At 35.7% G+C, this 12549-nt stretch overlaps 2 protein-coding genes across 7 annotated transcripts; one reads left to right on the top strand and one right to left on the bottom strand.

Moving 5' to 3' along the window:
• Positions 1-1424: 1424 nt before the first annotated feature.
• On the top strand, positions 1425-5807 carry LOC103491071 (cell division protein FtsZ homolog 1, chloroplastic). The gene is made up of 6 exons (XM_008450892.3): positions 1425-1879; positions 2178-2277; positions 2438-2667; positions 3102-3269; positions 4921-5154; positions 5301-5807. The coding sequence occupies exons 1-6, from the start codon at positions 1619-1621 to the stop codon at positions 5577-5579; spliced, it is 1272 nt and encodes a 423-aa protein (XP_008449114.2). The 5' UTR covers positions 1425-1618; the 3' UTR covers positions 5580-5807.
• A 667-nt stretch (positions 5808-6474) lies between these two features.
• LOC103491070 (transcription initiation factor TFIID subunit 6-like) lies at positions 6475-11310 on the bottom strand. 6 transcript variants are annotated; one of them, XM_008450889.3, is made up of 13 exons: positions 11186-11310; positions 10834-11046; positions 10456-10542; positions 9690-9791; positions 9498-9606; positions 9251-9408; positions 9043-9180; positions 8853-8948; positions 8540-8664; positions 7858-7990; positions 7537-7650; positions 7296-7419; positions 6475-7002 (listed from the first exon to the last, which is right to left on the bottom strand). In XM_008450889.3, exons 2-13 carry the CDS (start codon positions 10957-10959, stop codon positions 6650-6652), a joined length of 1665 nt encoding a protein of 554 aa, XP_008449111.2. In that variant the 5' UTR covers positions 10960-11046; positions 11186-11310; the 3' UTR covers positions 6475-6649. The 6 variants fall into 6 exon arrangements, with proteins under 6 accessions (XP_008449111.2, XP_008449112.2, XP_050941696.1 ...); XM_008450890.3 differs by having other exon boundaries at positions 10834-11011; positions 11186-11304; XM_051085739.1 differs by having other exon boundaries at positions 9251-9345; positions 11186-11251.
• Positions 11311-12549: the final 1239 nt, after the last annotated feature.

Below are 12549 nucleotides of genomic sequence, written 5' to 3'. Positions count from 1 at the left end.
AAATGTTATTTGCTAATTTTGTTTAATTTTTAATTTTTTTTTCCAAAAATAACTATCTAGCATGACATTTTATAAATATTTTCATAAAATATTTATAAAATTTTGACCCTAATAATTCTATTGACGATGTTATTCTAAACCCGGGAAAGAAAGAACTCCACTCATTAAAAATATTAAATTAGTAAAAATTAATTTTAACTTTATCTAATCAATATGTTATGTTTCTCTGTTTTTTTTTTCTTTTTTTCTGTTTGTTAGTTGAAGGCTTATGTTGATCAATTTATATGTATTTTTCAAACTTTAAGTGTCTTTTCTGAAAATGATTTAAATAATATAATAAACACTAAGAATAACAAAAGTACATTTTGATCGATAAAATTTAACTTCAAACTTCAAGAGAAATAGGGAGCATACCAAAATGAGTAGAAATCAGTGAATGGAATACATAAGAAATCAGTTGAGTAAACACAAAGTAGCGAAATCAGTGAATGAAAATTAGCCACAAAATGTATGAAATGTATGTATTCAGATGTATGTGCATCAACTACTCATCATCGGCTTGTTTGAAAAAAGTAAGATTCAAACATAAGAAAACCTCCCTAATATGCTCAATTTAGACCAATTGCCAGCGAAGACCAATAAGCACTAAGCACGTGTTCTACGTAGTGAACGACAAGCTAAAACAACAAGTTTAACACCCGGCAAATGGGTTACATCGAGCGACAAGGAAGACTTGCTTCAAGGGAAAAGAGCACGTGCATGTTCCCCGAGAACACGCAAAAAAGAGAAAACCAAAAGGGATTTGGAGGCAACGCCAATGGAGGGCCTCCTTCAACAAACCCACTTTCGTTTTCGCATAGTGAGAGAGATGGATGAGATAGATGTAGATTGGCGTTGGGATCACTGTAGGACACCCCTTTTGGACGGAAAGGAGGATACGGATTTTTTGGCCAAAAATTCCATACCAACCGAACTTCCGTTCAAGGAATCAACGAAAATTGAAAATGGAAGAGAATAGGAGAAGAATAAAGCACAGACATCAAAAGCCAAAGAAGAAGAAATATTGAAGGGTAGATATTGGAAGGGGTTTTCGAAAAAAAAAACAATGCAAGGAAATTATAAGGAATCGACTAAAATCGAAAATGGAAGAGAATAGAGAGAATAATCGAAGGGAGGTAGAACCAAAAGAAGAAGATAATCGAAGGGAGGTGGAAACACTACTTGAAAGGAGGAAATTATAAGGATTCTATGGAAACCCTACGTAATCTTTGAGTCAAACAGGGTTAGGGTTAAGCGACAGTGATAACTCTAGTCCCAAAGAGAAATATTTATCATAAATACAACTCGTTCGGTTGAAGGACGTGGAAGGAATATTTCTCATAAATACAACTCGGTTCGGTTGAAGGACGTGGAAGGAATAAGAGAAATATATATCATAAATACAACTCGTTCCGTTGAAGGACGTTAGCCATTTGAAAGATGATAATATTATCATTATTTTACTAAAACCCTAAAAAACCTGCCACTGCCCTTTCCCCCCTGCCCGGCTGCCCCTTCCTCCTCTCTATCTTCCTTTTCTTGGGGACTGACCTCCAACCCTTTGCGAAGCTCTCCGATAATGGCAACTTTTCACCTCACAAATCTATCTTCTTCTTCTTCACTTCACCCTCAATTTCATCATAAGACATCCTTCTTTCCCTCCAATTTTCCCTGGACTTGTTCCTCTTCTAATGCCAAGCGGAAATTCCCGTCTCGGAGACACCATCTTGCTGTTGTGGGCTGCTCATTTTCCCCTATGGAGTCCGCTAAGATTAAGGTTGTGGGAGTTGGTGGTGGCGGCAACAATGCCGTTAATCGCATGATTGGCAGTGGTTTGAAGGTGGGTTTTTTCTCCTGCATTGTATAATTTTCGCTTTAAGTTCGAGCATACATGAGTGGAAGTTCGTGTAGATTTGTTCATTTCTTTTTCGAAGCCGGTTATTGGTTTTAGCCAGTAGGTTCTTACGTCTTCTGGTGATGGATAAATGTGTTTCTTAGTGTTTATATAAAAAATTATATCATTTCTTGGCTTCATTACTTCTTGGAAGAACTATTGTGAATTTTGTGACCATTCAATTAATATTTGTTGCTTGGGTATAATGGAGACTGATGGTTATGGTTATTGAGTTTGGTGTTAGGGTGTTGATTTCTATGCTATAAATACGGATTCTCAAGCTCTACTACAGTCTGCTGCTGAGAATCCACTTCAAATTGGAGAGCTTCTGACGCGTGGTCTAGGTCAGGAACTTGGCCTTTTTCTTTGGTTCTTTTGGCCTTTTGGGAATGTGTTCTGAAGTTCTTGTGACTATGTACCCTTTGTGGCTTAAGTAGTTTTCAGTTGACGACTGTTGATGAATGTCTTTGACTCTCATTGATTTGTTTCTTGATAGAGATGCAGGTACTGGCGGGAATCCACTTTTAGGAGAACAAGCGGCAGAAGAATCAAAGGAAGCAATAGCTGGTGCTCTCAAGGGCTCTGATCTTGTGTTTATAACGGCTGGTATGGGTGGAGGCACTGGGTCTGGTGCAGCCCCTGTTGTTGCCCAGATTTCCAAGGAGGCCGGTTACCTTACTGTTGGTGTTGTTACTTTTCCATTCAGTTTTGAGGGAAGAAAACGATCCTTGCAGGTTTCTTTTTTCTCCTTTGCTAAGATGAATAATTATTGCCAATTTATTTATTGATTGGTTCCTTTGAGATTAAATGGACTCAACCTCTTCCCTACCTCCCTGGGGTTTAGATTATCTTAGAGATGTGGTGTTTCATTGGGTGGGGCTGGGGGTTACTAGATATTTTCATTGAAGATCACTGTTTGTTTGCTATATCCAACAAGTCAATGGTTTGTGTTCTGCCTATTGGTGGTCTTTTAGTTGTATAGTTGTGGAGTAAGTTGGTTACTGATTTTACATTATGTTTTCATGGAAACAACTGTTGTATTTAAAATATCATTTCCTTTTGGTTTTGGATAACCTGGGGGTGGAATGCAGGCCTATTCTCATCAGTGATATGAAAGATTTTGACATCATAATTCTTTTCTCATATTTCAGTGTTTATTTCTTCTCAGGCACTGGAGGCCATTGAAAAGTTGCAGAAAAATGTTGACACTCTTATAGTGATCCCCAATGATCGGTTGCTTGACATTGCCGATGAACAGACACCTCTTCAAGATGCTTTCCTTCTTGCTGATGATGTCCTACGTCAAGGAGTGCAAGGAATTTCTGATATAATTACGGTGAGAAGTGTTTGTGATCTATATCTTTCTTCCACATTTGTATGTGAGATGAATGTTTGGTTTGAATTAAAAGAAAATAGAGAAACTAATTCAAAATGGACATTCACTGTTGTGTTGGATGAATTGGAAGAGAAGGGTCATAGTGTTGCAAAAATTTAGAGGTTTTAGAGGAAGCTTAAGAAGGAACTAGAGGAATTGCTTCCTTGAAGATGAGATTAGATGGCAGCTGAAGGTCAAAGTTAAGTGAAGGTGCAGTCATAAGGTTGATTTCTCTCTCACTCTCGCTCAAAGTATTACACAAAAATGCTAGTACTGGGAGAAAGAATAGTTGTGTGTGCACAAGGAAAATTGCAGTTTTCTGGATTCTTATGAGTGGGGAAGTAATTTAGAGAGTTAATTTGTTAGTTTCTATTACTAATGTTTATGATCCCTGACGCCTCCTGCCAATAGTATTGATTAGTTGCGACTTGTTTTGGAGAAGGTGGTGACTTGAGAAACCTTTGAGTTTGAGGAAAATCGAGGATTGTTTTTACTGTGGCCCATGGGAATGGAGAAATCATTTGATGATGTTCTCTCCTTTTTAACAAAATTTTCCAAGCTGGTCGGGAGATCTTCTGTAGGGGGGAGTCATGGGTGTTAATGTGAGAGACTGTTGTTAGAGGACTAGGGGGGTCATTGATTTTATCATTGAAGCTCACATATTTTTCTTCATGTTGAAGTGGAGTGGCCCTTGTGGATCTTGACAGAAGTATAGACTGATTTTATCCTCCGAAGGACAAGCTTGACAAAAATAAGGTTATTTTGAGTCTAACAAAGAAGTATTGGGTTATATTGTTAACCCATGGATGAACTTGCCTAAAACAATAAGATTATTTATCTTTTGAATCTATGGATAAGCTTGACGGAACAATAGGGTTGTCCAACAAATCTACAACAGCCTACCAGATATAAGAGCTTATGATGGCTGCTGTTCTTGTCCAGTGCAACTATAGGGGGTAAGAACTTTGATATACGGTAATACACTCCACCATTAACTTCGTTTGTTCGGCTTGACGTTGAGAAGAGAGAAATTCATTTATTTGAAGAAGTGGATCATTCTCAGGTTGTTCTTTGGACATTATTTTCTTGAATTGAGAAAGAGAGATTAAGAGCTAGAGAGAGTTTCTGGGAGAGTAAAAGATTAAGAAAAAGAGAGGGAAGTAGAAAGAGAGTGAGCTGAGATCAATTTATGGCCCACAATACTAAGGAGACTAACATACATGATGAGATGGCCCTGACCTCCAGCCTATATATATATATATATATCAAAAATTGAATCATCCTGCTCTACGCCTCATCTCTTTTGGGATAGGTGTGCCTAAAGGTGGCATGCCTTTGCCTAACTACACGCTTTCATGGACATTTCAAAACACTGGTTGATGAATTGCTCAACGACATACCAATGTGTTTGTTGTGGCGCTGGCTGTGTTGCATGCATTGCAGATTTTTGTTGGGGCCTCAACTGTTTCCAAGTTTTTTATTGTTTATAATGGTTTTTTTTTTGTCAATATTATAAGTACCTTTAGGTGTTGACACAATGAGGAAAAAGTTTGCATTTGTGTCATTGCTAGTGGTGTATTATTTATTTAGTATTCATTTCCTCATTTTCCAGATTCCAGGGCTGGTCAACGTGGATTTTGCTGACGTGAAAGCCGTTATGAAAGACTCAGGAACTGCAATGCTCGGAGTTGGTGTTTCCTCTAGCAAAAACCGTGCAGAAGAAGCAGCTGAGCAAGCAACGTTGGCCCCTTTGATTGGATCCTCAATTCAGTCAGCTACAGGTGTAGTTTATAACATCACTGGAGGAAAAGACATAACTTTACAGGAAGTGAACAGAGTGTCTCAGGTTATGAACTTTTAGCTCTTTTAACTTAATGTATGGATTGTTTGATATTCTAGCCACCTTGCTGACTTGTGGGCTGTGCCGTTTCTTGAATTGTTCAGAAATTCGAATACAAACTGATGTTTCGTTTGGGGATCAATAATTGGCAGGTTGTGACAAGTTTGGCAGATCCATCAGCAAACATAATATTTGGAGCAGTTGTGGATGATAGGTACAGTGGAGAAATCCATGTAACTATAATTGCAACCGGGTTCTCTCAATCCTTTCAAAAGACATTGTTGGCTGATCCCAGGGCATCAAAACTTATTGATAAAGTGAGTGGAGGAGGTCAAGAAAAAAGTAGCAAGGCTTCTTCAACCCTTCCTCTTAACTTATCACCTGCCGCTTCACCGGCAGTTCCTAATCGAGGTCGAAGGCTCTTCTTTTAGCCAACATTCCCATTCTTGCAGTATTTTCAGCTGCCTTAGAAGTGCCTCATGAATCTGTCTTGTATATGTTATGTTCATGCAAGTTTAGTTTAGCTGTTTCGACTTGAATGACAACAGCCTTAACAAGCATCACCTTCCTCTCCCTACTAGTGCTAATTACATTGATTTGTAATCAGCAATTTTTCATCACTTGAATCAAGTAATAGGTTCGTTGATTTTGATTGTGAATATGATTGTCTTTCATGTTTTTGTTCCAAAAAAGATTGGATGATTGAAAATTACACTCTTTACACCAACTTCTTATCTTGCTTATTAAACAAATTACCATACAAAATATATCTGTTTCCAGAATGATTCAAGTACCCTTTGGATATATCTTAGTCATATTTTACTTCATTGATATAATTCTTTCCATGAACATGTCTTTCCAACAAAAATCTGCCATATGATTGCTCATCAAAGATTTCACTTTCTTCTGTTCGAATTTTTATACTCCACTACTTAAAATAATAATAATAAAAAAAAAAAGTCTCAAAATTCACCATCCAAATTCTTGTATTCCTGACATGGACTTAATAATCATTTTCTATTTCTATTGTTTATAGACACGAAGCAGCAAATTTGATTCAAATGCTCGAATATCCCCTCTAGTTTCTGACGTTCATAAATTTCTTGGTAAACTATTGCTACATACAATCTATTGTTTTAAATTTTATGTAGACATGGTTATAAGTATTTTGTCTACCAAACACGAAATGAGCTAACAAAAGTTTTAAATCCAAATGATTTGAATCATATGGCATGGTTATAAGTATCTTATCTACCGAACAAGCAAACGTCTTTGAATTGTATGAATTAGATGCAAAACCTCTCCAACCCTAAACGATACACAGCATTGCATGGCAACATTCTAAGGAATTGAACTATTCTTCAAAAGGATTCGACCACCTTTTCAAGATTCATTAGTGTTATAATTACAACATGATCACATTCTGTAACCCCTACAAAATCTAGTTTGCCTGATGTAAACATGAAAAACAACATATTTGATAAGAAATTATCAAAATGGTTCACAGAAAAAAGGATAGCTCGGGTTTTGGGATGAAGGAGAACAGATCTTCCCCAAAAAGTTGAAAAAGCGAAGTTATCAATGGCCCAGCATCCAAATCCTCTTTCCATGCTACAGCAAGAGCAGTAGAACCCTTAGATCCTAGTTCACCTTCCCTACCAGGCCTCGTTTCGTTTGGGAAATTTCGAGTGACACCGATGTTTGAACCTCCAAGTGGTGTTGGAAGCCCAGTTGTGGCTCCTTGCATATCGACCATCATGGAGTTCATCGGTATTGCGCCCAATGAGTTATCTGTTGCCATCTTTTTGAGTGCTGGTTGCTGCACCGAGTTGTCCAAAATGGCTTTGCGTTTATCTACAAGTTAAATGGGAGTAAGAAGTCAATGGAATTTTGACAAAGTTTTATTACTACTTTTATCTTCCATCATTTAATCTCTTTGCAGCCCAATTTCCAAAAGAAAAAATGCATAGAAATCACACTTGGCCTTTACAAATAGCCGAGAACAAACTTGACATTGACCGTTTCGTTTGTTTAGGAAGTTAGGATTGTCACTTTATTCTAGTAGTATGATTGATTCATTAGATTTTGCATTAGATTCCGTATAGAAATCATAATCCTTAGAGTTGGGTTAGGGGAAGAGATCATACTTGAAATTGTCTTCACCACTTTCTCATTGATATTCGCATTTATCTTCGAAGTACTACGCATTGGTGGAGATAGAGAGAGCGGAAAAACCTTCAACCAACCATGCATACATTTACCAGCTGCATCCTAGGAAAACAAGGGTTTGTTAGTCCGAACTCAAATATCACGCTTCAAGGCTTGTAATAGCAATCCATACAAGCAAGGCTAAGCATCAATTGAAAGATGGACGAAACATGAACCAACCAGTAACGTCCTATAAACTTGACAAGCTTCATGCCTCCTCATTTCATTCTTTTGCTTCTCCATCTCTAAATATTGCATATAAGGTTCAAGATTTGGTAGTATAAACTGGCGAACCTATTCAGCAGTCAAGATAGACTATCAACTTCACTTCGATCAAATCAACACATCAGACATGGAAAAAGAGGCAAATGAGTCTTTGAATTTAAAAAGAGAAAAAAGTGCCAGATTTTGGGTTTGAAAACCACAAAAATAAAAGATGGCGATCTTTCACTCAGTTGAAATGATAATATGATAAATCAAGTCACTGGCAAATGGATTTACCACATCAGGACCAAGATCTGCTAGCCCCTGAACTGCGCCATAATGCTGAGGCAATAATTTTGAGGGGTCCAAGAAAACGTGGAGAAGAGTCTTTGTAACACGAGGTTGAATATTGTGATATACATGTCCAAATCTGCAAGCGTTAAAAATAATAAAGTAAAGGAGAAAAAGAAACAGTGAGAAAATAAAATGACGAGGTCTAAGCACTCCCGCACTATAACTTTTCTTTTTGAGGGACAACTTGCTTGACTCTACAATATTTGGGAGTCAAGGAAACTCATAGAAAATTAACCTCTAAGTAGATGACCACCATGGATTGAACTCATGACCTCTTAGTTATTAAGACTACTCCTTTTTTCCACTAGGCCAACCATGATGGTTTTTTCCCACACTATAATGAAGGCAAGGAGCGCTATATTATCTCTCTGTGGGTTTTTGCATGAACTTTATACCAAATATATTGAAACAAGAAAATGATCTAAATCAAAAGAATGCATAACCTTAGTTTGAGGAGGGAATGTCAATGTAATAGGAATATGGTTTCCTTTTCTAGCAGACAAGGCATCCCAAAAGTTTTAATTTCTAAATCACAGTTTAAATCAGACATTTTATTTAACCTGCTTTACGACAATGATATTTGTTAGAGAAAAACTACCATAGTATATAGAAGAAAGATGATCACCTTTTGCATACCAAAGAAACCAGGCTTGCTGCTAAGTCTCTAAGCTCCCAATGATTGTCGGACAATCTTTTACCTAATTGTTTGGCAACAAGGCAGGTAATGATGGATGGCATCAATTGGTGTAACTGGAGAAAGAAACAATATTCAACATCATAACAAGTTTATCTGTTTGAATAGATATCATCATCAAATCAAATCAACGTGAGGCTTATAAAGAAGCAACATTTAGACTTTTACGATAAAGTATAGATCTATCAGCAAAGTTCAGAACAATTGATAAGCAGATAAATTTACCATTCTTCCATTTACTCACATAAGGTGCCATATGAATCTGTGGATTTCGAAGAAGGCACCAGACCATCCTCATCAAAGCAATCAAGAGTTGACAATTACATAGATTTTTCGAAACCTATGATGTAGGAACCATCAGCTCAACATGATTGGAAATTGATCAATTTCTTAAACAAGTGTTGAGAATGAAAAAGAATAAATCTTAAGGGTACCTCATCGGCAATGAAGCAAGTAAAGTATGGAAGCAAAGGCTGAATTCCTGAGTCAACTGCCAGGCTCCTTAAAGCTTCTCTAAATAGAATAGACCCAGACTTGTTCAAGATAAGGCCAGTTATTTTCTCGAAGTAAAGCTGCAAAAGAAAAAGGTATAAAACTCTTTTCTCAATATAGCTTACATAATTTCATTCTAAGATACTGCACCTGAAGATCCCTTGAAATCACATGCTTAGTAGGTGCTTTAGAGTCATAAGGAAGTTCTTCCTCCTTCAAGTCGGATTTCTTTCCATCATGGGGTTCTACAAGCAAAATGGATAAACAATCCAAATAACTTTGTAGAATTGGCTTTAATTGAGTACGTTCTAGGTCAAATGAATACCAATGCACCTTAGACCTGATCGTTATATATCAAAACAAAAAATAAATCACACAGGACAAGTGAAAAAACCACCTTCAGTCAGCAAGCTCTCTGGAACTGCAGGCTGAACACCTTCAACTGCCAGCCAGTGAGCAGCAACTGATGTATCAACCGCTGCTTTGGCTAAAGGTGACTCAATAACCTGCAAAAAAGCATAAACTTGAGTGGTTAAAGGATCTTATATATCAAATAAACTGGAGCATTTAACATGTGTATAGCTCTTACATTATTTAACTCCACATCCTTGTCATCAATGTAAAAGAGATCCTTGTGTCCAACAGCTCTTTTGAACCGCAAACTATCACATGCAGCAAAGCCATATATTGGCTAAGGCGAGATATTCATAGATAAAAATAGGGGCTATTAGATGTTGGTCATAAAATCCATAGAACATGATATAACACATACTAAAAGCAAATAAAAAATGTTAGTTACATGAGTCGATGCTAATACTAAATGAAAATGTGGCTGGATAATCAGTTTACTAGATATTGAAACAAACAAGTAACACTAACAAATTTACTGATTAATAGAAATAATAGTCAAATATTCACTACCAATCACAATACCAGAAAGTGGAGAAACTATTGAAGTTGGATTTTTTAAGAATAACTAATGATCATGCGGTGAAAACAATTAGGTAAACAGATGCAGTTGAATGTTCGATGCAACTACTGAGAAACTACTTCAAATATTTACTTTCTAACCTTATTGAAAGGAATTAAAAATTAAAAGAATCGTTTACTCAAAAGAGAATTCGAATAGCAGCACTAGAAATACTCCTCAACATCATTAGTGAGTAAAACGGGGTCAACGAACTACATCAAGACCTAGATCTATCAAACAGAAAAGTTGGAAAACATTAAAAATAATAACAAAGAAATCAAATATGCCTAAATCAAATTCCAAACGGATGCTATGTTAATCTATACACAACCACAACAAAAAGGTGAAAGAGAAGAAAGCAGCTACCTACACTGCCATAACTCACCTCTAAGTTTCTTAATTTAAGTGCATTATCAACATCACTGGAAGAGAGAACAGTTCGCTTTGAGTGACGCATGCATTTAACTGCCTCCTGCATTTTAAGAACAATAGAAATCAAACAACCTTCAAATACTAAAAGCTCTTCCAACCAAGGATAATGAATCAAGTTCTAAACAATATGCTTGAAGCCTAAATATAATACATACATACAGTACATCTAACTTCCACTGAATAACAATATCAAATAACCAAAAGTAAAAGAAAGAAAAAGAAGAAAACACTCAATCTGTAATTACATCTCCAGCAGCGATGTAATTGACATGATCCTTATCGTATAAAGCATTAAATCCTCAAAGAAAGACCCAATCTGTGATGAGAATACCTGCATGATTTCACGGACCCGGTACTCGACATCGGGAGTGAGTGCAAGAGCAACCTCAGGGGAAAGGTTAGAAATCCCAATGCTCTGCGCAACGATTTCAATCGATTCCTTCGGAACAACGCTCATATTATCAAACTATGTATCTGTAGGTGTCGGTGTTGGTTCTGTACAATTTTCCCTAATAGGTACAAATTCTACTAAAGTATCATATACCTTCGGATTCAACAGAAGACTTACAAATTGTTAGGTCATGAACAAGAAGCAATGAACTCGAGAAAGAGGAAGTTGCAGAAAGCTCATAGAGAGTAAATTCTACGAATTTAGGGTTTAACAATGAGGGGTTTGAACGCACCTGAAAGGAGGAGAAGGTCAGCAGCAATGGCGGAAAGCACCGACCGGTCGTTCTCCGGTTCAGAGGCTGGCCGGTAGGGTCCATTGAAGGCCGTGAAAGTCATTTACCATAAATAGTTTTGGTTCAATTATAAAAATTAAAGTCATCTTTAAAAAAAATATATACAACAAAACAACAAAATATTTACACGCTACACAACAATTTCGAAAACGAAAAAAATCCATACATCTATTGTAACTAAAAATGTCTCGTTAACTCGTGCATAATATATTTGGTATACAATAATTTAGATTTTGTTGTTTATATTTAGCAACAACTTATTTTTTTCAATTCTTTAATTTTGTATTTAATTTAATTACGTTTAAATTTAATTACACTATCGCCCAAATCTAAATAGTTTTTTTTTTTCAAAATTTGATACACCGTCATTTAGATTTGGCTCAAACAATTTTTTTTAATTCTTCGTTCGATTTGTCTACAATTGTTTTTTTACTTTTGGTTATTTTTTTTTTACATTTGGTTACTCCAATCTAAATAATTTTTTTCAAGATTTTTTATACACGATCTTTTAGATTTTGCTATTTTTTTTACACGATCCTTTAAGTTTGGTTACTCAAATTTAAACGACCTAAAAAAAAGAAAAGAAGAGAAAAAGAAGATTCTTTATACACAATCTCAACGTAAAAAAAGAAAAGAAAAGAAGAAAGACAAGATTTTTTATACACGATCTTTTAGATTTTGCTATTTTTTTTTGTACACGATCGTTTAAGTTTGGTTACTCAAATTTAAACGAAGAAGAGAAAAAAAAGATTCTTTATACACAATCTCAACTTAAAAAAAGAAAAGAAAAAAGACAAGAAAAGAAATCGCAGTGAAAAAAAAACATGTAAAAAAATCGTAGCGGAGAAAAAAAAGAGGGACCTAATTTCATGGACTTTGTTACACGTGTCATAAATAGTTTGCCGTTTATTATATTTACGAAAATTTTCCAAAATTAAATTTTATTTTTTAAAAGTTATATGAATCAAATTCGTAATTTAAAATTTTATTTTTAAGTTTGGCTTGTTTTCGCTTCATATTTGTAATTTAAACTTTGATTGTATTTGTAATTTAAACTTTTTTTCATTTTAATTTTAATACTTTGTAAGATAGGGGTCTTTTCAAAAATATAAAAAAGCGACAAAATATTTACATTTTATAAAACAATTTCGAAAATGAAAAAAGTTCAGATATCCACAGTGTAAAATACCAAAAATGCTCCGTCGACCACGCCGTCAACAACGCGTGCCTAATATATTTGCGATCGTTTAGATTTAGTTATTGTTTGATACACGATCGTTTAGATATGACTACAATTTATATGT

This window comes from Cucumis melo, chromosome 6 (assembly GCF_025177605.1).
Source record: "Cucumis melo cultivar AY chromosome 6, USDA_Cmelo_AY_1.0, whole genome shotgun sequence".
Taxonomy (NCBI): Eukaryota; Viridiplantae; Streptophyta; class Magnoliopsida; order Cucurbitales; family Cucurbitaceae; genus Cucumis; species Cucumis melo.
The sequence above is the reverse complement of the archived record's forward strand: the minus strand, read 5'-3'. Positions and strand labels throughout refer to the sequence as shown.

Coding starts and splice junctions, on each gene's coding strand:
- LOC103491071 (XM_008450892.3), top strand. CDS start 1,619: ATGGCAACTTTTCACCTCACAAATCTATCTTCTTCTTCTTCACTTCAC. Junction 2,278..2,437: donor GCTTCTGACGCGTGGTCTAG/GTCAGGAACTTG, acceptor ATAGAGATGCAG/GTACTGGCGGGAATCCACTT. Junction 5,155..5,300: donor AAGTGAACAGAGTGTCTCAG/GTTATGAACTTT, acceptor AATAATTGGCAG/GTTGTGACAAGTTTGGCAGA.
- LOC103491070 (XM_008450889.3), bottom strand. CDS start 10,959: ATGAGCGTTGTTCCGAAGGAATCGATTGAAATCGTTGCGCAGAGCATT. Junction 9,792..10,455: donor TTAAATTAAGAAACTTAGAG/GTGAGTTATGGC, acceptor ATCTCGCCTTAG/CCAATATATGGCTTTGCTGC. Junction 7,003..7,295: donor AGTGGTGAAGACAATTTCAA/GTATGATCTCTT, acceptor TTTAACTTGTAG/ATAAACGCAAAGCCATTTTG.